At 41.5% G+C, this 25,732-nt stretch overlaps 1 protein-coding gene across 1 annotated transcript in view; it reads right to left on the bottom strand.

The window, feature by feature from the left end:
- SLC7A14 (solute carrier family 7, member 14) overlaps positions 1-25,732 on the bottom strand; it is a 123,861-nt gene that overhangs the window by 58,755 nt on the left and 39,374 nt on the right. Inside the window, exon 2 of the mRNA XM_011994323.1 lies at positions 216-671. Coding sequence (XP_011849713.1) covers positions 216-519 — 304 coding nt within the window. The 5' untranslated portion in view covers positions 520-671. The remainder of the gene's footprint in view (positions 1-215; positions 672-25,732) is intronic.

Below are 25,732 nucleotides of genomic sequence, written 5' to 3'. Positions count from 1 at the left end.
AAAAAAAAAAAAAAAAAAAAAAAAAAGGAAGCTGCTATAATTAAGTCAAAACCTGGCCCTAACCTCTCTGGAAGTCAAGGCAAAAAAGAGCATTATGATCCACTTTTCTACCACTTCATACATCTCACCACTAAATACTCCGGAGAAGGGAGATGAGTAGTGACCAGGCTGGTAAGCACATTTTCCACAGTACTTCCTTGCATGGAGACACTTACCTGATAATATGGATGCGACGGCTGCAATGATGAAGGACACAATGACACCAGGTCCTGCCATTTCCTTGGCCACCAGGCCAGAGACCACATACATGCCAGTGCCCACACAGCTGCCAACGCCAAGAGAGATGAGGTCCACTGTGGTGAGCACCTGGGCTAGCTTAGTTCCATGTGCCGTGGTGGCCCCAGTTCCCTCTAGCATGGACTCCACTGGTTTGGTGCGTAGGATCCTGGAGTGCATTGCATACCAGGCAGCCCCCCACTGCACCCGCCGGGGGTCCAGCGAGGCGAGGAAGCCACTCATCTTGAGCGATAGGGGATGCAGTGAAGGTCAGCTGATGGAAGGGGGCTACAAAGCCTTAGTGGATGGTTCTGGAACTCATCTAGTGAACAGGGATCTCCCTTTTAGGAAAGGTCCAGAGGGACCCAGTGCAGCCTTCTCCTGGGCATGAATTTCTGCAGGAAAAACACAAGAAAGCAGAAGATGAGACCGAGTGAGAAACAAACCTTGACTTGGAGGGATGGTTGGAGGTTAATGTCCTGAACTGGTAGAACTGGTCTACCTGTGTGCTCATAACATGAAAGGGTTCCATGGTTCCACTCTCCTTGCTCTTCTCTCCAGTCCTAAAGGACTGTCGGCACGTGCACTGTGCTGCACAGTCATCCTGATGAGGATGGTCTGAGTTAGGGCTCTGCTACTTCCTGCTCTGTGGTCTTGGGTAAGCCACATCTGTGTTTAGGTCTCAGCTGTCCAATGGGACAATACAGTCTCTCTCTTAGTGTTGATGTGAAGATTAGATGAGCGACATCCATAAGGAGCTTAAGAAAATGCCTGGCGTATGGAAAGTGCTTGTCCATCTCACCTCTACCTCTTACTTGACTCTGCCAACACTTGGTCTGTGATTCTTGGGCATATTTTGAGGGGACACGATATCTACATTTTTTAACATAAGGATGTAAAATTGATCCATGAGGCTCAAGAGGGGCCATGCCACCCCATGGGTTATTTTGGCACTTGGATCCCAAATGAAATAAAAAATGTTTTGGGGATTTTGTTTTAAACTCTCAAACATTGGAATGGTGGGGAGTACTCCTGGCATCTGGGGGGACCCTGAGATGTGAAATGTGTAGGGCATTATCACACAACTTTCAGATATTTTGCTTGACATTCCTGTAGATTAAAATCCTGGTTATGATCATCTGAGCCTGGAACCTCACTCTCTTTTACATATAAACTCATAGGATATTTTGGATAGCCTTAATACACAAGTAAATTGAATTTTCCGGTAATATAACTATAGAATAAATCAAAGGAAGATTATAATGTATTTAGTTTGGAACTTAAGAGGAGTTGTTTGCCCTTTCAGAAAACCAAGGCCCCTGTGGGAATGCCACCCATGGTATTGCATTTCTCACGCCGCACTCTGGAATAGCCTGCCATCTGGAACTGGCATGTTTGCGGTGATTTTTCACATATTGCAAGCATCTGACACAGTCATTTGGGTATGCCTGGGTATTTACACACTGAAATATGTTGTATATAGGTAGATTATCTATAATTTCACTTCAGGATACTAAAAGGAGGTATGACCAAGTGTTTATTATAAAAAGGGGTGTTGGATCTGATAGAGTTGAGAACTACAGTGTTAGGTAATTTCTAAAGTTTAGTAAATTATAAACTGCAAATATATGAAGCTACTTTCTTTGGAAGCCAGAAGCTGGAGGAAATTTATAAAAACTGTATAAAATTTATAAAACTCATAGATGTATAGAAATTTTGAAATATAGCCAGACATTGATTCCAAATACTGTACTGACAAGCTCAGGACATTTACATAATCAGTAAGTACCTGCCTACCTCATCTACTCAAAGTATTAATGACTACTAAGCACTTAATGTAGCACTTGTCTGCTTCTAAAGGCTTTTCAAACACTAATTAGAAGAATCCAGTGAAATGTGGCTGTTTGGTTCACAGGTTTGGGTGACAGCCCTTCTGGTTTAATTTTTTCCTAGCTTTGACAGTGTTGCTTCGTGCTGTGTTTTTATTCTTGACAACACCTTAGATATCACTATAGTTGGATAACACACCAGAGATATTTAACAGGCTAGAGTGTCTGCATTCCTCCCTTCCACCTCCCCTTCCTCCTCTCCTCTTTCTTCTTCTAAAGATTTTTGCATTGGTAAGAAAATATACCATATGTTTACCAGGAAGGCTGCTAGAACAACTGCTTTGGTTAAGGTCTTGTGGGGACATGAATCCATGTATCTATTTATTTCCACTCAGCCAGCATATAAGGAACACCTGTTATGTGCCAAGCATGGCGTGAGGCTTGTAGGTGCAAAGACATGGTCCCTGCTCTCATGGAGCTTGCAGCCTGGGACAAGGGATAGTGGATGCCCACATCACACTGGAAGTGAGAGGGTTTGGTTTTGCTTTTCCCTGAAAAGCTCGGTTTTAATTATTTCTCTTTTTACACAAACATCGCATATCTATTGCAGAAAAGTCAGACAATATAAACAACAAAAAACCACATGAGTAAATAAAATACCACCCAGCTAGCTACAACCTGATTTATATTCTTTCAGACCCTTTCCTATGTAACTACACAACTGTTTGAATGGACCTATATGTGTGTGTGTGTGTGTTTTATAAATGTTATTATATCGTTTATTCTGATTTGAAACTTTCTTGTTTTGCCCCACAATATGTTAGGATGTTTTCCCACATCAATAGTTACAGAAACATCATTTTAAATAACTGAATAGTAGCTTCACTATTGTGGCTTCAGTGTTTTTATTCAGAAAATTGGCCTGCTGCTTTAGTTTTAATTCATCTATTCAGGAAACTATACAAAGCATCTTCTCTGTGTCAGCCCAGCCTTATGTAGCAGTTGCTGTGGTAAATGAGACATTCAAGGTCCTGCTGTCATGGTGCTGACGTTTGGTGAGGAGGGAGGAGGCAATACATAGGTTGACAAATAAAATCAGTCAATTTCAGAGAGGGATAAAGACTGTGTTATGGGCTGAATCATGGCCCTCTAAATTAGAATGTTGGAGTCCTAGCCACCACACCTCAGAATGTGACCTTATATGGAAATAATATCATTATAGATGTAATTAGTTGGGGGAGGTCATACCAAAGTAGAATGGGCCCTTAGTCCATATGACTGACGTCTTTATAAAAAGGGGAAATTTGTATACAAAGTCACACACACAGGGAGAACAGACATGGGGGTGATGCCTCTACAAGCAAAGGGAAGCTTCAGATTGCCGTGAAACCACCAGAAGTGAGAAAAGAGGCAGGGAAGCGATTCTTCCTCATAGCCCTAAGAAGCCAACACTGCTGACACCTTGATCTTGGATTTGTAGACTCCAGAATGGTGAGACAATACATTCCTATTGCTTAAGCCACCTGGTCCGTGGTATTAGGTTGGTACAAAAGTAATTGCAGTAAAGCACAAATTGCAAAAACCACAGTTACTTTTGCACCAACACAATACTTTGTTATGGTTGCCCTAGCAAATGTATTCCTCATAGAGCAAGGTAAGGAACAATTGTTTACATAAATATAAATATTCAATAATAAGTAAAATATATCTAAACTAGTATAGGCTTAGAGGAAATAAAATGGAGTGATTAAGGGGTGGGAAGGTCTCTGTGGACATGGCATTGGCTCCTGAGTGGTGCAAAGGGGCCAGTTGTACCAGGTGTCAGGGAAGTGCTCCTCACATTGTGGTTCAAGAGGGTAGAGCAGGTGTTGCATCTGCTGGGATCTAAGTGGGACTGGTATGGGGTAAGGAGGAGGATTTGAGTGTCGTGTGGACTAATTTAATCCTCATAACATAATTGCCTTTACAGATGAGGCAAAGTAGGCCAGGAGAGGGGCAGTCACTTACCCAAAGTCACCAGAGCCAGAGCTTGGCCCTGGGCTCCGCAGGGCTCTCTTGTTTGAGATGCACAGAGGTCAGACTGCCAAGGGGCTGGTCAGCCAAGATAAAAGGGCTGTGATTTTGATATTCAGTGCGGTGAGAAGCCCTCGGAGGCTTTTATTCAGGTGAGCAATATGAGAGGACTTACATTTCTAAAAGCTCATTGTAGCTGTCGCAGAATCTTAGGCCCCGGGACTCTTTAAGGCAGCCCGGGATAGATGTAAAAAGGCGAGGGGTGTGGACCTGCCGCAGCCGGGAGGCCGACAAGTAGGCAGAGATGTACAAGCCAGTGGGACTCTGCAGCCAGGGCAGTGCCTGCACACAGGACACTGTATGCAAGAAGGAGAAAAATTGTCAGCCGGCCCCAGGAGAGCCTTGCAAGCCATGTGCTGCTGGAATCGAGGAGACAGTCCCCGTGGCAGGTTGTGGCTGTGGTAAATGCAGGTGGGCTTCATGCCCGCTTTTCAAGGGGTGGTGAATGGGTTTCCCGTCTTGAGACCCCTTGGCAGTGGCTCTCCATCTTGGGTGCACATTGGAAATGCCCAAGGATCTTTCAGCAACGCTGGTGCCTGTGCCCCACCCCAGAAATTCAAATGTAATTTGTCTGAAGTATGGCCTATATACAGGGGTTCTTTAAATGCCCCAGCTTATTCTAGTACAGCAGTCCTGAGGTTCCCTGCCTCATGCCAGGCATAATGACAAGTGCTCCATGTGGAAAACCAGATATTGCTGTTTTCCACAGGAGGTCACTAGTCTGACAGGTACTTCCTGTTTCCTTCCCTGGGCAGGTTGTGGGCCTCTTAACAGCTCTCCTCGGCAGGCAATGACTATGGATGCGGCACTGTCTGGAGATATCCCCTGGGCTACTTGTCCTGTTCAGCTTCATCAGAAACTGTCACAAGGACACCGAGAAACAAACCAGCCTTGTTATGAAGGTGATGGCTTCTATTTGCACTTCGTATTCCCGGTAATTAGAAACCGTATTGAAAATGTGGAGAATCAACCAAAAGCAAAGGTTGAGGGTGGCGAGAATGCCCCCCTGGTCCTATTCTCTTCACGTAATTCCCCTGAGTGCTTGCTTTATTGATGCAAACAGGGAGTTGGGACCATTTCCTTTCTTGGTAGGAAATTTACTGGAGAGAACAAAATATACAGAAGAAAACATACTTCTAGGTGACTATTGGCAACATCCATATTCATTACCCCCAGATTATGTTAATCAAAGATAGTTTTGGAAGCTCATTGCTGTTGTCTTTCCAAGATGAGCAATAAATGTGTGTTGTGCTTTCTCTAGCACTTTAATTCAGGTTTCTCAAAATACTTCACAGCTATAACTAAGGAAGGCTTACAGGGCCTCTGGGACAAGGAGTCATCATTGTGCTGCTTGCTGGCATGCCTGAGGGTTCAGTGGGCTCCAAGGATAATGATGGTAAAAGCAGGTTTGTTTCAGGATGCAAATAATTACAGTTTAGTAGTTCACTGAATGAGTAGGATTATCAAATTAGGTTAGAGACTGCCTTTGGAGGTGAGGAGAGGGAGGAAATGAAGGCTAACAAAACAGTAAACAGCCAAAAATCATTCCTGCCTGATTTTGCAAATATGCTAAGGGACTACAAAAATCCCCTCATGACACACCCCATGAGTAGTTGTCCAGCTTTTTCTGGAACTTCTGGGCAGCAGGAAACATTGGCTGATAGAAGCAACCCTTTCACATGGTGGGACGGTTAGGATTGCTACAAAATTCTTTTAATTGATGTCCCCAGGAAAAATGAGGCTGCAGTTACAGTAAACATTGCCTATTTTCTGAGCCCCATCTGGTGACTGTGGGATCTGCAGACCCACCTGAGGTCTCTGCCCACTCCTGTATCCAGGTCTTGGCTAACCCTCTCACCACCTCCCTGCTTTTGTTCCTCTGGGCTGAGCTCCTGGCTCTGGGTTAAGAACACAATTCAGGAACCAGGTTCCCTGCCTGCAAATTCTGGGTCTGCCTTTACTAACTAAGGGACCTCGGGCACACCTCACTATGCATCAGTTTTGCCATCTGTAAAATGGGATCACAGTGGTACCTAGCTCACAGGGTTGTGGTGAGGAGTGGAAGAGCTAATACGTGTGGAGCTTTTAGTACCGTGCCTGGCATATAGTGCATGCTGTGGGAGCATTAGCCAGCATCACTCTGCTGTGGCCCCGACACCAGGTGTTTTTTTTGTTGTTGTTGTTCCCTACTGCTGACACCCTTCCCACCACCTCCATCTCCTTAGACAGTGCTCAGAGGGCCTCTGGCCTGATGCCAAGTCCTTAATTAGGGCTTTTTTTCTGTTGAACCTCCCCTAGATTTCTTCTGGCTGCAGACTGTACACCCTGGTACTTCCACTCCAAGGAACTCTTATTTACCTTTCTCAAACTTGTGAAGAATGGCTTTTCTCTTTCCTGTTTTCCTTTATCTAAAGGGACCCTCTGGCATATTTGCTTAGGCCTTTGGATGTTATGCCTCCTCTCGTTCTTCTATACCTTTGACTTTTTTCCCCAAGATGCACACATACCTTTGGGATGGCTAGACCATGGTACGTTCACCTTCAGTTACCACCCTATCCCTGAAAACATAACCCCTTCTGACTTTTCTGCCTGTGGCTTACTCTGGCTCACTCAACTAGCGTAAGCTTTGATGGTGGATCCTCTCCTGAAGATCCCTCCTCTCTACAGATCCCTTGCTTCTGTTGCTCTTCTACTCCTTCCAAGCTCACCGGATATGGCTTTATGTTTGCACCGCAACTGGGGATGTGCTTGCATGTCAGCCGCTCTGACTTTATACTACGTGGCCAGGTACAGGCCAGATGCGTCTTAATCTCAGGGTCTGCTCAGCTCTGACAGAACGTTCTAGTAAACTGAACTGAGATGTGTGTCCCAGTAACTCTCTTCTGTTGTCTGCAGTTTTGCTCTCTGTATCTATACAGATTAGAGTTAATCTGCTTATGGGATAAGTCTTCAAGTTTTTGAGAGCAGCTAACATGTATCTTAGAGTCTTATCTTTCCTAGACTAAACATCCTCAATTTCTTCTGTGACCAACAGTGCCTCACATGTTATAGCTTCTAGATCAACCACATTCTGATTTGTACTTCTTGAATAGGCTGCAACTTATCATGGTTGACAGTTTTGGACCATGACAGAGTGGTGAAGGAGATGTTTTTGATCCATCTGGCCCAGTGTGTGTGTGTGTATGTGCATGTGCACATGTGCACAAGCACGTGCCTCTTATATTATGCAATGTTGGTGCCTGACAAATTCACTCAGATGTACGATTGGCTTTAAAACCAGGGTTCCTGATTTTCAGATTGCTAATTTTTTCAGTTGTATCTTTGCTAAGTGTTTGATCAAACCCATTTCAAATATTTTTTGATCACCTACCATATTATTTAACGATGTGCTAGCCTGTTTATATTATATGTGGAGTCTCAGACACAACCAACTTTGTTTTACTTGGAATGTCTTTAAAGGGGAGTATGAATCCACAATGACTGCATATTTTAGCTATGCAAATAAGGTTGCACCAATTAAGCCTCCTTTTCATAGCTTGTTGTTTTTTTTCATTTGTTTCTAAAATGTTATTGAGTATATTAATCAGCTTTTGCTGTGGTAATAAACAACCCCAAATTTGAATATTACAATGGTGATGTTTGTCTCTTGCCGTGGCTCTACTCCAGACAGTGGATCGACTTCGGATCTTTTCCCCAATCTGGGCTAGGGGTCTACTCCACAGGCCTTCTTATTTCCAGGATTCAGGCTGAAGGAGCAATCACTATCTGATGCATGCTGCTCTTTCATGGCACAACTGGTGGAAATGTAAAATGTCTCTACTGCTTCTGCTGGGAACTGGCAGTTCCATTGACTTTCCATTAACTAAAGTAAGTCATACGACCAAGCCCGAAGTTAGTGGGGTGAGTCGTAGAAGACAGGTGAGTCACATGGCACAGGGCGAAGTTGTACACTTTTCTTACAAAGGAAGATGTACGTAGTTTTGATTATATATCACTGACCCCTTACTATGCACCAGGCAAAGCAATTATATTTTTCTTCTAAGGTTGTTTTCTCTGAAATGGGCAGGTATCTGTACATCTGAGGTAGAAACTTAAAGACTCTGATGTGTTCATTTCTGTACTTCCACAATTAATTCTTTAAAGATATAAATAATGATTGCCTGTAAATAGGTAAATTAAAAATTCATCTGCTTCCAACACCAAGCAGAATAAAATAAAGGTAACCCGTTTAATTCTGTTTGCTTGAAATAATTCTTTAAAAAAAAAGCCTTATGAAAATAATTGATCTTTACCTGGTCTGGGACAATATTTCTACTTACACAAATAGTTTCCCATTCTGCTCCCCTGTTTGTCAACACTCCAGGGTTGCGAATACTATCTGTGTATACATTTGTTGGAAATTGTGGTGAAAACACTCTCAAGAGCATCTACTTAGAGAAGCAAGGAGGGGCTTGTTCAGAGATCGGTTACTCAGCGTTGAGATACCACGTTTCTCCTTCAATGCCCCAATCAGGGAGGGCATCACAGTTTGACATCACCTTCTCCTCTCCTTTCCCATGGATCTCAGGTCTGGGGCCTCAGGTCTTTGCTTGGGGCCAGGTATCCTTGCGTGTGTGGCCACAGTCTGACATCACCTTCCACTCTTCTCCTGTGGATCAGGGTCTCCCAGGTCAGGGTCTCAGGTCTCTGCTCGGTGTCATGTGTTATTCATTGTATATATGATAATATGAACAAAACCAGAGTTCAGGAAATGAAAAACTCTTCATTAATCAGCTATTACTGGGAAACCTCTCTGTTAGAAGGGACAAATAACACCAAAAACCAGTTAATCCTTCTATGCCACCGTAAAAGATTAAGAATTTGTATTAATCATTGCGAAAGTATTTAATGAGTTCCTAGTGTGTGTTTAGTTCAATGGTAGCTGTTATGGCCATAAAATAAATTACTGTAATCCACAGAATATCAGGAATTTAGGCACAAGGCAGCTTCAGGGAGTGCGAGTGTCCTCTGCTTGTCCTTCCAGATCCACCCAGCAGCCCACTGGCTGTGTCCTGGGGAGCTGACAGGCTCTCTTGCCCTCTGGTTGAATTGGTCAATGGGAGGCACCAGCAGGTGATCAGGAGGATGGAAGAGAGGGAGGCCGGGTGTTTGTCCCTAGCTTCCCCTTGCCAGGTCACTGTGGGTTAGCTGTGGCTCCAGCCAGGTGGCCCTCTCCATATAGCCCTATCTCTCTCTGGTTCTGATAACTCTTTCTTTATCCTTGCTGTCATTTCAGGTAGAGGGTGGTACTCATGTTTCTAGCCCTTGGAACTGCATTTTGCCTCATGATTTCTCTACCCACTGCCCTTATCTTTATATATATTAACAGTTCTTTTCATTAACTTTCCTCAAAATACCAGACTTGAGTGTGCCATGTGCTTCCTGCTGGGATCCTGACTGATACATGGGTATATTCCAGGGCTGAGAATCATTCAGGAAATCAACCATACTTGCTGTGTCTACAGAGATACTGGGTTTGAAGTCAGAACACTGAGGTCTGGACTTTAACTCTGCTGTGTGACCTTGGGTTTGTATCTTAAAATCCCTGAGTGTCAGTTTTATTATCTGATAGGAGAAATAATAGTTACCTTGTAAACCTGTCGTGAGGATTTAATGAGGTGATGCTTGAGGATGCAGTTTGGAAACCACAAGGCAACCTATAAGGGTAGGCATTGAAAATGTGACCTTGCCCCAAATGTAGCTAAGACACCGTAAGGGACTTGGTATTAGCAGAAGTAGATCATAAACTGTTTGCAATGCTTTGCTTACCAAAGAGGAAGAGGGAACCACTAAAGTTTAGAAAAACTTTGAATGGAAGACTGATATAACAATATTTTTTCTGAGGCTCACATTTGGTTAGCCAGAAAAGTTAATTAGTTAGAACATATTTCCCAAGCCTTCCAGTTGCTTGGGGTTTAACTGCATACAAAAGTTATTGGGAAGTATGATGAGCCCATAGGTCATTTCTAAATACATGCAGATTTCCAAAATTAATACTGTGAAAAGCGAGAGCACTCTATCATTCCATGAGTATAGTGGGAATACTCTGTACTCATGAATCAGGAGACTGGAGGTTTTGACCCAGTCCTGTAGGACAAGCTATGGATGAGACTTGAGTAAGCCACAGCTTGCTAAGGTTTCTATTTTCTCATTTAGAAAATGTTGATAAGGACTTTTTAATGCAACACTCAAAGTATACTCATGAGAGATGCAGAAGGTGGCTTTTTGCACAAAAATTCTGGTCTCCTCATCCCTAATGTGATTGTACAGGCCATTCTGAAATGATGAGATCATATAATATTTGTATTGAGCTCATCCAGCCTGGCACCTTCATGCCATGCGTAATCTGAGCCCCTAGAAGACAATCTGCACCCACTCTGGCTGGATGCCCATCTCAGCATGTCCTTACACCCAAGACAGAACACTGACTGGACTCCTAAGATACTGAAGGAAATGGAAGCCTTTCTGGCAAAATAGACAAATGCTATTACCCATCTCACAGAATTCCCTCCTATATTAGGTTCCTCTAGCTGATGTAACAAATGGCTACAAATTTAGTGGCCAAAAACAACAGATTTGATATTTTATAGCTCTGAGTCTGCAGGACTGTGTACCTTCTGGAAGTCCCAGGGGACAATCTATTTCCTTGCCTTTTCCAGCTTCTAGAATGTAGAGGTCACCTGCATTCCTTGACTTGTGGTTCTTTCCTTCTTCATAACCAGCGACATAGTATCTTCTCTCCTCTCTGATCCCCTGCTTCCCTCTTCTAAGGATCCTTGTAATTATATCAAATCTACTCTCTAATCCAGGATAATCTCCTCATCTCAAGATTCTTAACTTAATCACATCTGCAGAGTCTCCCTTTGTCATCGTCACAAATTCTGAAGATTAGAACACGGACATCTCTGGGGAGCATTATTCCATCTTCTAAGAACCACTCTTATCTTAGACATGTCTCTCTTCATATTTCTGTACTCTATGGCAAACTGCCACCTCTCTCATCTCTCTTTTCCTGAAAACACTCAGGTGAGCATTTATATGTTTTTGGAAAAATTCTGTCCCTAATTAAATAAAAACTTAACCTGAACTACATATACCTATTGTCTGTCAAGAATACTCATGGTAGAGTCATTCTCTCAGCTGCTTTCAGAGGAGCAGCTTCAGAGCCTGAGCACTGAAGTGGCTTATATGAGGCCACACCCAAGTGATGGCAGGTGTCCTGACCTCCAAGCCAGTGCTTTCCATACTGCTCCATATTTAAGAAGGTGAATGCAGCAGCCTATATTTTCTCCATATAATGTTATCCCAGGCTTGGGATAATCTCCAGAGGAGAGTTAGGCATTTGCCTAGTTGTCTATATGCTCCTTCTAAACATATTTTTTCCTTGCAGGATCTGAGGGAAGAAAGATGACATAATCTTGAAAGTCTTCCTAGAGATTTGGCTTTAATAGGAATTTCCTTATCCTGATCTGGAAAAGCCCAATTCTAGCAGGAGTCTCCTAAATGAACTTGTTCACATTAGTATTAACAAGTTGGCCTCCCCAGGGTTGTGCAGGAAAGTCTTTAAGTGGATGCATCCCTGCAGCTACTCACTCTGGATATGCTAAACAGAGTTGTCCATCTGAGATCCTTCCTCCCAAGTCAATAACTGTGATTTGGATGACTGGCTTTGTGCCTCTAGGTTTGGAGCTTATATTTGAAATTACTTTTGTTTTCTCTGTTCTCTGTATCTTAACCCACAGCCAGGCTTCTCTTGTACTTTAGATTTTGCTCTTGTGGGGGCCGGCCACCTGTTTCTTTGAGATTTATTTCATTGCACCCAAAGGAAATTTCTATTATTAAAAGAGTCTGCAGTTTAAGTCCAATAATTCCAACTAGACCCTTCAAAATATCAAGAACTGCCATTTCATGTGATACAACAATAAATGGACAAGTATAACTTTATTTTTGTCGGTATAGGTTATTATACATGCTCCACAAATTTTCAATTCTCAACAAAGCCTGACTCCAACACACCCAGCCTCACTCTACTCTTGGCTTTACTGCTCTCAATACACACCATCTGCAGTGAATTTCTATAAATATGGAGCACCTAGTTAATGTCTGCACTGTGTGTGCAAAATGTAGAGGCAAAAAGAAGAAAAAGATAGCCCCCGTCCTCCAGGAGCTCTCAGGCTGGCCTGCGAGATGGACACAAAGTGAGTGACCATCCAATGTGATACAGGGAAGTCTCCCCACTGACTATAATGATTCCCACTTCTTAGCTCCTCTTTCTGTTTTCCTCACCTTTTTCTCTGAAGCTATTCACATTTCCATGTTCCTTTGGGACTCAGCTTATACCTCATCTCTCATTAAATGTGTGTTAACCACTTGAGCCTCCTCTTCTCTGATTTCCTATAGGACCCTCAACTCAACATGTATTCGTCAACTGCCTTGTGCAGATTGTTAAACACTTGAGAGCTAGGATCTCTTCTTAAAGCTCTCCAATGGCTTTGTATTGCAAATGAAATGAAATCTAAGGTCTTTACAAAGTCCTCCAGGGCCCTACATAATCTGATGTCTACTTCATCTCTGAGTTCATCTCCTACCACCCTCCTTCTTGCTTCAGCCACACTGACTTCCTTTCCGTTCTTGAAATACATCAAGCTCTCTGTTGTCTCAGGGCCTTTGTACTTGTTTCCTCTATCTGGAATCTCTTGCCCCAAGTCTTTGCATGACCTACTCTTCATGCTTCCAGTCTCAGCTGACATGTCATATCTGCAGAGAGAGGTCCTCCCGGACCAACTGAGCTAAAAGTGGCCCTGGCCTCTCTGTGGTCTCTTGTACTCTTTTCCTCATTATCTACCTATGTGTCTATCTGTGTATCTATCTATGTATCTATCTATCTGTGTATCTATCAGTCATCTATCTATCTATATCTGTTTATCATCTATATATCCATCTATTCACTTATTTACTTATTCATTTAGTTTTGAGTAATTTATCTTGATTTGACATTTATTTGTTGATATTTTCATGTCTGTCTCTTCCCTCTAGACTGCAAACTCCTTGAAGGTAGAAATTTTGTATCTAATTATATATAAATTATCTCTATTTAAAAAACCTTTTTATATTCATTAAGTTAAGGGAAACACAAATTTAAAATCTACAATATCATATAGTATTTCCCCCTTATCTGCAGGGGCTACATTACAAGACCTCCCCAGCAGATGCTTGAAACTGCATATAGTACTGAATCTTATATATACTGAGTTTTTTCCTATATGTACATACCTGTGATAAAGTTTAATTAATAGATTAGGCACAGTAAGAGATTAACAACAATAACTAATATTAAAATAGGATAACTATAACAGTATTCTAGCATCACTACTATTATACTTTGGGGCCAGTATTAAGTAAAATAAGGATGACTTGAACACAAGCCATGTGATACAATGTACAGTCGATCTGATAACTGAGATGGCCACCAAGTGACTAAGTGGTGGGGCGGGGGGTAGTACAGAGTGTGGATATCTTGGACAAAGGAATGATTCATGTCCTGGGTGGGACAGAGTGGGATGGTGTGAGATTTCATTATGCTACTCAGAACAGCATGCAATTTAAAACTTATGAGTTGTTTGTTTCTGGAATTTTCCATCTTATATTTTTGGACCTCAGATGACCATATGTAATTGAAACCATGGAAAGCAAAATTGAGAATAAGGGAGGACTACCATAATATTAAAATATTAAAATTTAGTTAGATTTAGAGCTATACTTATTGATATAGAAGTTCCATGTAGCTCCCTGGAGTCCTCAGTCTTTTCCTCAATCAGAGCAGTGAAAACCTCATAAATCATAGAGGATGCAACATAAAAGGTATATTTTTAATTTTTAGTTTGCTTCTTTTTTTTTTTTTTCATCTGGCAGGAAATTAGTTGAGACTTTTGACAGTCTGGGAATTTAAAATGTTTTTGGAAAAATAGAGATTTGCATTGCCCAGGAGTTCACTGTTCATTTCTAGCTTCTGGTGTCTCCTTTGAGGATGGTGCTGCACAGGCCCTCAGGGTACATTTTGGATCCATGGTCCAGAGAATTCTTCTCCGAGGCAGGTTCCTTTCCTATCATCATGTTTTTCCATTAGGAAATCTGAAAGCTAGGAGAACATCTTTCAGTGCTAACAGCCCTTGCTCACAAAAGAATGCCAGATGTTGTTTGGTGACTTTTTAAATGAATATCCAGCCTACAAGCTATTCAACTGATGAGTGCTTGCTTCTAAATTGTTTAGTTAAAATTTTTCCAGACTGCAAGCTCTTAAGTTTGAATGTATTCCTCATACAGCAAAGTAAGGAACAATTGTTTATGCAAATATAAATATTCAATAATATGTCAAAATATATCCATTATCACTAATATTCAAGGAAATGCCAAGAAAAGGAGGTGTTTTCACTTATGGACATGGCAAAGATTGAAAAAATAAAAATACTCATTGCTAATGGGATGTCAAAGAAAGGATACATTCACACAGTGATAGTGGGAATATAAATTGATATAAATGTTTTTGGAAAGTAACTACATCATGTGGAAATAATCAGGTGCAGAAAAGGATTTATTTCAAGGGCATTAATTGCAATATTACTCACAGTGGTAAAAGTTGGAGACAACCTACTTTTCTCAATATGGTGACACAGTTAAATGGATTATGAGGCACTCAAAGAATAAAATATTAAGCAACTGCTAAAATATTGTTTAAAAAGAATACTTATTGGCCTGGTGCAGTGGTTCATGCCTGTAATCCCAGCACTTTGGGAAGCCAAGGTGGGAAGATCACTTGAGGCCAGGAGTTCAAGACCTGCCTGGACAGCATAGCAAGATCCTATCTCTACCAAGATAAAAAAAATAAGGTGGCATGGTGACACAACTGTAGTCCTAGGTACTTAGAAGGCTGAGACAGGAGGATTGCTTGAGCCCAAGAGTTTGAGGCTGCAGTGAGCTGTGATTTACACCACTTTACTCAAGCCTGGATGAAAGAGCAAGACCCTGTCTCTGAAAAAGTAATGTGTAATTACATGAGAAGTTACTCAGGATAAAGTAAAACAACTACAGCAATAAAAAATATGATTTAATTTTATTCTCTTCTAAAGGCAGTATGGTAAAATGTTAAAAATGGGGCATCTATGAGTGGTGGGATTAGGAATGATATCTATTAGGTTGGTGCAAGAGTAATTGCAATTAAAATTGCAAAAAACCGCAATTACTCTTGCACCAACCTAATATTTTTACCTTTTCTGTGGTCAGGATCTATTCCTTTAAAATCAGAAAAGAATTACATAACTAAAACCCCAAACAAAACACAGAAGCTCCCAGAATAACGTGCATGCTCCTGTTCCTGACCATGCAGAAATATCCTCGGATTTTGTGGTTATGCTTCTACGCATCTCCATTATGGCGAACTGTTTTAGGGTCTGTACCCTCCACTGAATTAGATTTGCCTACATTATCATCAGCTTTCTTTTCATTTTGGAGATACAATTTTTTAGGCCTAGGGAAAGCTCTTACTTGGTTACAGAATCAGCTTTAAAACAGCAGAATCCAGTCACCAGGAGCCAAAAGACAGGATTCTCCCAGTTGCTACACAAAGCTGGAGCCAACATCCTTACTGGAAAGATGGAATCTGCCCTGAAGCAAAGACCTCAGTTCCCTGACGTTGGTTTCTAATAGCTTGGTTTTCTTTCTCCTCTCATCGACTCTCCCAGAGGCAACTAATTATGTTAATTTCATGGACTGTCCTAAGAATTCTAATTATCCTCAACAGGTCCATCTCCCAAAACTAGCAAGTAAAAGCACCCACCAGCACCAGGCCACACTATAGCTACTCTCTCCCGGACTGTGTCCGCTCTCTCACAGCTTGTCAACCATTGGCCTTCCCCATTCTGCCTCTTGCATGTCGCTTGCCACTACAACTCCTTTTGCTGAGGTCATCAACAGCTTCCATTCTGCTAAATCCAATGAACATATTTCAAGCCTTCATCTCTCTCACTTGGCCCATCTGAAGCACTCAGTAGTGTTGTTCAAGTCCTCCTTCTCAAAAAGATTTGGATTTTGTCTCACAGCAGTGAAAGCCATGGGTTGTGTGTGCATGTCCACATGCAAGGGTGATGGTGACCTCATATCACTCTTTTAGGAATAAGCTATTCTGATTTTTTCTTCTTTAGTACAATATAAGAAGATTTTAAAAGATCTTCAGAAGGACATGTCCTTTAGAAGATTTTTAATGCTGCTACATTTTCAGTCCTTAACATGGTTTCTACTACTAGATGAAATCACAGAGTGATATTTAGATGTGAGTATGCGGAGGACAGTGTGAGTCATCATCAAGAAACCAGTTTGCCATGATGCCTGGAATGTCTTTATTGAAAAAATGATTTAGAAGGGAAAAAAAGAGGTTCAACCTGAAAAAGAAATGGGAAACTCTGCTCAACAAACTTGAACAAGAATAAAAATATTCCTCAAGGCAGAGGGCTAGATGGTTTATAAACTTTCAGGTCTATCTGGACCGTTGGGTCATCTTTGCTCTTTGAGTCACGTGTGGGATTGACCTGTCTGAGACAGTCCCTCTCTCTGAGATCTGAAGCTCAGGTTGATGACATAAAATCCCTGTGCCAAGCCAGTCTGCTGGACCTGCTGCCATTGTTTTACGCCTCCTCCAGAAGAGACGGCCAAGATGCCTGGTGTCTCGAATCAGCCCAAGGAGAGCCCATTTTACTATGCTCTGCGTTAAAGACATCCATGAGGTCATGGCCCCTCTGTCTTTAAGAAGCACAGTCTCCACCGGGCGCGGCTCACACCTGTAATCCCAGCACTTTGGGAGGCTGAGGCAAGCTGATCACCTGAGGTTGGGAGTTCGAGACCAGCCTGACCAACATGGAGAAACCCCATCTCTACTAAAAACACAAAATTATCTGGGCGTGGTGGTGCATGCCTGTAATCTCAGCTAGTTGGGAGGCTGAGGCAGGAGAACTGCTTGAACCCCAGAGGTTGTAGTGAGCCGAGATCGCACCATTACACTCCAGCCTGGGCAACAAGAGTGAAACTCCCATCTCAAAAGAAAAAAAACAAAATCAAAACCAAAAAACAAAACAAAACAAAAACCCACAGTCTCTCCAGGACCAAGAGGGTTGGGAAACGGGATGGGCCAAACTGCATCTTCTTTCTTTTCTTTTCTTTTTTTTTTGAGATGGAGTCTCACTCTATTGCCCAGGCTGGAGTGCAGTGGCGTGATCTCGGCTCACCACAGCCTCTGTCCCCTGGGTTCAAGTGATTCTCTTGCCTCAGCCTCCCAAGTAGCTTGGACTACAGGCACGTGCCACCATGCCCGGCTAATTTTTGTATTTTTAGTAGAGACAGGGTTTCACTATGTTGGCCAGGCTGGTGTCGAACTCCTGACCTTGTGATCCACCCACCTCGGCCCCACAAAGTGCTGGGATTACAGGCGTGAGCCACCACGCCCGGCCCTGCATTTTCTATTTTGACATCTGAAGAGTATTTTAATAAATAAGCCTCCACATTCAGAGTCTAGTATTGAGCATGCTTAATTTGTATTGCCTGTCATGGGCGAGAGTTGGTAAATCCTCCCTGCCTGTGGTTTGGGTCTGGCCAGGGTCCCCATTCTATTCACTTAGTGAGAAATCTCCAAATAAAAAGGGGTGAACTTCTCTCGGGACACATTACAGGACTGAAACAGCCTCATTATTCTGAACTCTGGGTGTCATTCTGTTACAAGCAGAAAAAAGGTAAAATAGACACACACACACAGAGACACACACACAAAAGAGAAGAGCCTCTTTTTGGGAGGCTAAAAACAGAGATTAAATGGCTATATATCTGAGATGCAAATTATAGTGCTTAAATAAGTCTAGATAAACCTCACCTAAATAACAGTGTCACTTATATGATGCTTACTATGTACCCGCCATGATTTTAACTGATTTACATGCAGTTCTTGACTTATGATAAAGTACCTGATAAACCCATTGTAAGTTTAAAATATCCCAAGTTGAAAATACGGGACTGACTGGGAGCTGTGGCTCACAGTCACTTCCCAGCATTGTGGGAGAAGTATGGTTTCTATTGAACGTGTATCATGTCTGCACCATAAAAGTGGAAACGTCATTAAGTGGAACCATCTTAAGTTAGAGCTGTCTGTATATTCTAACAACAACCCTGTGAGAGAGACACTGTTTTTAACCACTCCCAAGGTAAAGATGAGGAAACTGAGACACAGAGCAGTTAAGACGTTTGTTAAAAGTGACACAGCTGCTGTTAGAGCTGGCATGTGACTCTATTCAGAACAGCTTTAGAGACTGGACTGTAGGACAGCACTGTCCAGTAGACTTTCTGTGATGATGAAAATATTTTCTGTGCTGTCTGATACAGTGGCCACTAGCTACAGGTGGCTATTGAACACTTGAAATGTGGCTAGTGCAACTGAAGAGCTGAATTTTAAATGTAAAATTAATTTTAATTAATTGGAATTTAAATAGTTAACATGTGGTCAGTGGTTATTATACTGTACAGCATAGCTGCAGAGTCTGCACTTAATAAATTTCAGAAACAACACCAGAAAGGTGTGGTATCCTTTACAGAAGAGGACATTGGGTGTCAGGCTGGCTGGGGAATTTATCCAAGTCTTTGAAGCTAGCATTGGAAGAGCCAGGATGCCAGCTTCCATGGCCATGTGCTCCGGTCACCAGCAGTGAACGCCTCCCCCAACCCCTCTGCAATCCACTCTTGGCTCTTCATCTCTTTCCAAATAGGATCCGAAAGCCTATCTTTCCTCCTTCACCCTTATCCAGAGTCTTTTTCCCTTCCTCTATTATTAATGTAGTAACAGGAGAACAGTGCTTGGTGATGAATGTCATGCTACATGTGTGGGTGATGTGGGCTGTCCCTGTAGAGTTTAATTGGCTAAATTGGAACAGCTTAACTTGGTATCAAGTGTGTACTCATTCTTAACATCCTTAAGAGCTTATCCCAAACTACTCTTTGCTGTCTCTTTCTTCCTGATTATCTTTCCCTTCACCCTACCCCAGTTCTCCCATCACTGGTAACAAAACATATGCCATATAAACAAAAGTGCCTTTGGCTGAAAGTCTTAAAGTTATAGCCACCTCCATCTTTGCTATTTAATTTTAAGTCTTCTCCTGCCAAGAAAACTTTTCAATTAGGTTCACATTCGCTGATATTCTTATTAAAGAAAAGATATATAATTATTTATGGTTTGGGAGACTGTCACTTTTTACTAAGCACAGTTTTGAATAAATCAACTTTATGTTAACTCATAACAAGCTGAGCACAGTGCCTTGTGGCCAGCAGCCTCCCAATAACTGTTAACATTTTATGGAGTTGCCTTCCTCTGCTGCCCTTTAATGACCTAGGACTTATCTGAGCAGGAAACCCTACTTTAACCACTGGACATGAACAGAGAAAACAGAACTGTATCTAACCAAGAAAAACCAAATTGAAATATTGGCCTACCAGCAATCCTTTTTGGCATTAGAAGAGAAGAAATTCTGTTACTTTGTCAGCTAGCAGGCTGCCCATCTAATCACAAACGGTGATCACATCTCATTTGGAGGTGAAGACTCACCCAGCTCTCAGACACAAGCAGACAGAATCTAATGTTACCTGGTGGAGAGGAGCACACCAGGATTTCCAGTGACCTGGAAAGTAGGAGCCTGTTGGAAAGCAGGTTGAGAAATGACTGAGGGGGACTTTTTTAGGACAGTGAAAAATATGCAGAGAAAGGGCATTTGTGTTAGGGTCTCCTCGATGCTTCCAATTTCCCTGTGACACACCCTGGACTTGGTAGGTCTCAATGGTGATTGGCCTATACTAGTACAGCCAACCTGCTGGTACTAAAACAATCCAGAACATTGATATAGTGTTTCCATTTCCACTGACTTGTTTAGTGGGGAAAAGTTTATATGGTGGTATGAACAGAGAAGGAGAAAGAGATGAGGGAATTTTATAATTTTTCAAGATATGAAACCTAGCACTGTACTTTTAAACGGAAGTTCTTCCTGCTCCCAAACAATGAGATCTCCAAGCTGCCTCCTGGAGTAATCCCAGTGTCAACCCATGCTGGTTCCCTGTGCTCCGACTTTCAGAGCAATCGACAGGAGGCCCTTCATACTGATGGACAGCTTGCCTTAGAAGGTGATTTGATCGGTCTTTCACAACTCCAGTTATTTTTTTTCTCCCTACAGGGTGCACTTGAATTGGTATTGTTGGTGAGAGCTGTGGCACCATGAACAACATCACATGCAGGTAGATGATGGACAGGTCTCCTTGGTCTGTCAGGCCAGTTTCCAGGGACTCACAGCCCTGATACACGTTAGAAACACCCAGGGAGCTTTTAAAAATAATAATATCCAGCCACATTTCCAAGAGATTTATATTGAATTGGTCTGAGTAGGAACCTGGCATCAGAGATATCAGAAGCCTTCTCAGGTGATTCTAATGTGCAGCCAGGGCTGGGTCCACCTGGATGGAGATGTAAGACTGTCAAGACACCATCCCCCTTCCCCTCTTTCTCTTCTTTCTTCTCCTTTTCCTCCCTCTTCCTTATCACTCTCTTCACTGCATCCTGCAGATTCTGTAAGCCAAATAGAGTAGTTTCCACTGCCTGAAGTGGAGGGTTTTGTTTTCCTTTATGAACATAAACATATTTTTTATCTCCTATAAACAAAAAATATATGCCAATTGTAAACCCAGTTGACCCTTGAACAACACTGGGGTTAGGGATGCCGATCCCTGTGCAGCCTAAAATCTGCAAGTAACTTTTGACTCTCCAAAAACGTAACTACTAATAGCCTCCTGTTGACCAGAAGCCTTACCAATACCATAAATGGTCAACACATATTTTGTATGTCATATGTATTATACACTGTATTCTTAACAATAAAATAAGCTAGAGAAAAGAAAATGCAATTTTTAAGAAAATAATAAGAAATAGAAAATATATTTTCTATTCAGTGGAAGTGGATCATCATAAATATTTTCATCTTCATGGTCTTCATGTTGAGTAGTCTGAGGAGGAGGAGGAAGAAGAGGGGTTGGTCTTACTCTCTCAGGGGTAGCAAAGGTGGAAGGGGTGAAGGAGGTGGAAGAAATACATATTACAAAACTGAGATATTATTTTATGACCTTTTTAAAACTTAATGTATCAGCGATATCACATATCCAAGAGAGTATATGTCATCTGTGTCATCTTAAAGAGCTGCAGGATTGTTCATTTTATGTCCAACAATGGTTTAATTGCCTTTTAATGGAAATTGAAGCTATTCTCATTATTTTTCTCTCATAAGCAATGCTACAGTGGACATATATTTTGCAGACATGTCTGTGTAATTCCTTAGGCTAAGCTCCTTGGAGGGGAGTGACCAAGTTAATGGGCATGCATGTTTTATGTTCTAGTGCCCTTTGCCAGACTGCCCTCTCAAAAGATTGTGCCAGTTTCACCACTCTTCAATAGAATATGTCTTTGCCCATTTCCATATGAAGAAGGATTAATTTTTCATCAATCTTAGTAATCTCTGAATTTGGCAGTTCCCACAAAATAAAAATGTATGTTTGTGCACTTTGATTTAAGCTATATTTACCAAGTGCCTTATATGTGCTGGGAGCTAAGGATACCAGAACAGATAAGCCAGGACTCTTCCTTCAAGGTTCTTTCAATTCTCCTACCCAGTGCTTCTAGGTATTTAACAGACACTATAAAAAAAAAAAAAAATCACTGGAAGTGGAACATGCGGCTTAAATAAATAAATAAAATCCCACCTGAGAATCTTGTGAATTTCTGCCTCCTTAGGTCTAGAATGGGGCCTGAGAGTCTACTAAGAAGCTTCCAGAAGATGCCTCTACCTGTGCTGCAGTTGGTTTGCATCGAGCAGTAAGGCTCTACCCCACCCCTGGGTCTTCACAGTAGCTGCTTCTGTTTTGTTCTTCCCCACTCTTTGCCTAGCTCAGTTGTTCCCATGCCTGGCTGCACATGAGAATCATCTGGGAAACTTAACAGACTAAAAGCACAGACGCAGCTCCTCAGGCTCTTTCATGGAGCTTCTGAATCCACATCTTTGGGAGTGGGATTCAAGAATTGGTATTTTAAAGAAAACCATTAGACCATATTTTTGCAATTCCTGGTTAGGCTGCTCTGACTAACCCTTCAGGTCTCACTCTGAGCATCACTTCTCATCTATGAATGAGTTTAGACCCTATGTCACCCCTATAAACTTTTATTATAGCACTGCACTTTTCCTTTGGAGCACGTTATGTAATAAATAAATTAATTGTGTCATTATTCATTGGAGTCTGTGTCTCTTTTAGTCTCTGAGTTCCATGAAGGCAGAGCTGTGAGCTGTGTCTGTTGTAGGCACTGTAGTGTCCTTGATACCAAGTCAGGATCTGCTGGTAAGTAGGTGGCACTCGGGACATAGAAATGAATAGACATAAGACACTACAAATATTTTCACATTTGATTATCATGAATCTGTAAGGCAGGAAATATAGGCATTAGTATCCTCATCTTACAGACACAAAAAGAGAGATTTGGAGAGACAAGAAAGTGACTAGTTCAATAATAATACAGACTGAATCCAGACTGGGACACTGGCCTTCTTTTTGTTTTTTTTTTTTTTTTTGAGATGGAGTCTTGCTCTGTTACCAGACTGGAGTGCAGTGACATGATCTTGGCTCACTGCAACCTCTGCTTCCCGGGTTCAAGCAATTCCCTTTCCTCAGCCTCCCAAGTAGCTGGGACTACAGGCGTGTGCCACCACACCTGGCTAATATTTTGTATTTGTGTAGAGATAGGGTTTCACCATGTTGGCCAGGATGGTCTCAATCTCCCGACCTCGTGATCCGCCCACCTCGGCCTCCCAAAGTGCTGGGATTACAGGCTTGAGCCACCGCGCCCAGCCTTTTGAATGGTGGGCCAGTTCCCTCTCTGCAATGCAGGCTGCTCCTCTATAGCTCTTATATCAGCCCAAGCTGAGGAAGTTTGTTTAAATGTCCCCAGTGTGACACTTAATGACCTCAGAAATTAAAAATGCTAACAGAGCTACCCGATGCCCTGGGGAGAGGCACTTTGCTTGAACAGTGACACGAAGATTGCCTCCTTTGAGAATAAACAATGGTTCCCCAGGTCACCTCCACATTTTACTTTTTTAACATAAGCAGGGGAGAAAACGTATCTAGATCAATCAGCTAAATATCACCTCTCAAACCACGGAGGCATGGGAAAACTGAATGACAGCGAGGATGGAAAGCAATTTAAACTCTTTCCAAGGAAATCTTTATAATTCCAGGGGCAGAGGTCTGATGGGTGAAGCCTTTAGTCTAGGGAAATGCCAAAAGCTGTGGCTGCTGTGGTTTTACCTGTTTGTAATTTTATGTGCAGGGGGGAAAGAGGAAGACCCTGAGCTATAATTAAATGACGGTTGTGACTGGACATGTGTGTGTAACGAAGGGTTGACCTGAAAATAGGTCAGTAGTCCTCAATTCTATTAGCCTTAATGCCACCTTTTTAATAGCACACATTTCATTACAAATATGATGGGGCATTCTGCCCATTTCTATGCTGAAATGAAGTTCACAGATAGTATAATCAACCCGCAAACATTATTCAAGAAAAATCAATATAGTACGCTCGCTATAATATGAAGAAGAACTAGAAGGCAATTAATTTATAGTAAAAAATGCTCTTTAAACTGTAAATGCACAAGAATGATATAATGAAATACTCAAACTTGCATCTATGCATAGAGTCACTGCAATCGCAATAGCCATAAACCATGAAGTGTGGGTATTGGTGATTCAAATACTACTGGACAGGGTTTGTGGTGAAGTGGTTTCGTGAAATGGTAAATGACTCTTGTAAACTTCCAAACTAAACCTAATGCCATCTTTCCTTGATTTTTTTTTTTTTTTTTTTTTTTTACAGGGTATCACATTTTTACCTGAGGTCTAAGGACTCCAATTAGTGGTGGGTTTTTTTTTGTTGGGTTTTTTGCTTTGTTTTGTTCTTTTTTTTTTTTTTTTTTTTTGAGACAGAGTTTCGCTTTTGTCGTCCAGGCTCGTGTGCAATGGTGGGATCTCGGCTCACTGCAACCTCCACCTCCCAGGTTCAAGCGATTCTCCTGCCTTGGCCTCCTGAGTAGCTGGGATTACAGGTGCCTGCCACCATGCCTGAATAATTTTTATATTTTTAGTAGAGACAGGGTTTCACCATGTTGGCCAGGCTGGTCTCGAACTCCTGACCTCAGGTGATCTGCCCGCCTAGGCCTCCCAAAGTGCTGGGATTACAGGTGTGAGCCACTGCAGCCGACCATCTTTCCTTGATTTGTATATTGGTTGCCTTTCTGAAAAATGCAGCACATATAATTTTTAAAAGTGAAGTATAATCCACATACTATAAAATTCATCCTTTTAAAGTGTATATTTAAGTGTTTTTTAATACAGTATATTCACAGAATTGTGAAACTATCACACTGATTTAATTTTAGAACATTTTAATTACCCTCTCAAAAATCCCATACCCATGAGCATTGCTCCTCCCCAACTCCTGGCAATCACTAATCTACTTTCTTTCTTTATGGATTTGCTTATTTTGGACATTTCACATAAATTCAGTAATACAATATGTGGCCTTTTGTATGTGGCTTCTTTCACTTATCATAATGTTGTCAAAGTTCATCCATGTTGTATCACATATGAGAACTCCATTTCTGTTTTATGGCTGAATAATATTCCATTATATGGCTATACCATATTTTGTTCACTCATTAATAGTATTCAGTTGATACCATTTGGATTGTTTCCACTTTTTGGATATTATGAATAATGTTGCTGTGAGCATTTGTGTACAGATTTTTGTGTGGACATTCGTTTTCAGGTCTCTTGGATATATACTGGGAGTTGAATTGCTGGATCATATGGCATCTCAGTGTTTAACATTTTCAGGAACTGCTGGCCTGTGTTCCAAGACAGCAGCACCACTTTGCATTCCCACCAGCAATGGATCAAGATTTCAATTTCTCTACATCTTTTTCAATACATGTTATTGTTCATCTTTTTAAAATTACAACTATCCTAAAGGGTGTGACGTTGTATCTCACTGTGGTTTTACTTTTATTTCCCTAATGACTAAAGATCTTGAGCATCTTTATCAGCCGTTTGTACGTACCTTTGAAGAAATATCTATTCAAATAATTTGCCCATTAAAAATGGATTATTTCTCTTTTTATTGTTGAGTCATAAGATTCTTTATATATTCTGGATTCTAAATCCTTCTCAGATACATGTTTTGCAATATAAACCATTCTGTGCTTTTCCTTTTCACTTTCTTAAAGGTTTCATTTGAAATGCAAAAGTTTTTTGGTTTTGAAGTAGTCTAATTTATCTATTTTCCCTTTTATTGTTTATGCTTTTGATATCATATCTAAAAAATGTATTGCCTAATCCAAAATTACAAA

The sequence above is a fragment of the Mandrillus leucophaeus genome, unplaced genomic scaffold (assembly GCF_000951045.1).
Source record: "Mandrillus leucophaeus isolate KB7577 unplaced genomic scaffold, Mleu.le_1.0 Scaffold452, whole genome shotgun sequence".
Taxonomy (NCBI): Eukaryota; Metazoa; Chordata; class Mammalia; order Primates; family Cercopithecidae; genus Mandrillus; species Mandrillus leucophaeus.
This window is presented reverse-complemented; position numbering and strand designations above follow the sequence as displayed.